This window comes from Nannochloropsis gaditana (genome assembly GCF_000240725.1).
Source record: "Nannochloropsis gaditana CCMP526 unplaced genomic scaffold scaffold836, whole genome shotgun sequence".
Classification (NCBI taxonomy): Eukaryota; class Eustigmatophyceae; order Eustigmatales; family Monodopsidaceae; genus Microchloropsis; species Microchloropsis gaditana.
In genome coordinates this window covers 5,557-6,565 of record NW_005803117.1, presented here as the reverse complement: position 1 = coordinate 6,565, position 1,009 = coordinate 5,557, and the positions used below count along the sequence as shown (strand labels likewise).

Sequence of the window (1,009 nt, the reverse complement as noted above, 5' to 3'; positions counted from 1 at the left end):
CCCCGTCCGACCCTCCCCGCCCTCTTCGCGTGCTCCACTCGCAACAGCCTCCGGTCCTCTCGCTGTGCTGGTCGCGTGGGCACGTACTCCTCCTCCTCCCCTCCTCCCTCCCCTCCACGTTTCTCCTTGGCCTCCTCCCACCGGCTAGGACCACGCGCGGCCCCGGTTGAAGAAGGACGCGCCCTCGCAAAGCCTTCCTCCTCCTCCTCCGCCTCAACCCAGGCAGGCATCTCTCCGGGTCGCAGCCGCTGGATCTTGCGCGTGGGATCCCGTTTGGCACGCGCGGCCTCACTCCCCACGTCTGCGGCCGTGCTACAGATGGAAAGAGCAATGGGACCAAGGATACAATGAGGGAAGTTACAGAGCCCAACCTACTTGGATGCTCGCACACGCATCATCAGATGTTTTGCGATTGTCGCGACTTTGGCATATCCCAGTCCTCTCTACGAACGTACGGCGGCTTCCGGCAAGTTTCCCTCTTTCCCTTTGCCGTATCAACCTCTCTTCGTCGTCTGTCATGCACATTTTATGGGTCTTCTGGGGTGTAACGTCCATGTACTTACTCGTCATGGGTGTGCGTGAGCACGTTGTCCTCGACCTTGTCTGAAAGGGCCAAGCCCAGGTCGCGCTTGCCGAACATCATGATGTCTTCAGCTATTAAGAGAACAACGAAGAGGCAGCGCGAAAAAGGAGGACCTCCAAGAAGACGACAAGAAATTCTATCCCTTGCAATCTTAGGTGTGTTGGCAAATGAAATGGTGAGATCGATGGGCATAAGGATAGCACGACTAGACAGACTCCGTTTGACGAGGTAGCGTTCATCACCAGGCCAATCAATTTACCCGGAGTGACAGCATCGCGCTTCCATACATTCAGATGCATGTCACATGTGTAAACTACCGGGAAAATGCTGAACTCAGTTCAAGTGCCCCCCCACGATAGACCTCCTCGACGACATGCAGCACAGAGGAGGGAACCAAAACCTCCCGTGACCAGCCCCTGCACTCAG

The 1,009-nt window shown here is 56.8% G+C and overlaps 1 protein-coding gene across 1 annotated transcript; it reads right to left on the bottom strand.

Moving 5' to 3' along the window:
* Positions 1-89: 89 nt before the first annotated feature.
* Positions 90-654, bottom strand: NGA_0424600 (uncharacterized protein; the record flags this gene model as incomplete). Its single annotated transcript, XM_005853548.1, has 2 exons — positions 564-654; positions 90-312 (listed from the first exon to the last, which is right to left on the bottom strand). Coding segments are annotated over exons 1-2 (303 nt in total), but the record flags the coding sequence as incomplete, so codon positions are not given.
* Positions 655-1,009: the final 355 nt, after the last annotated feature.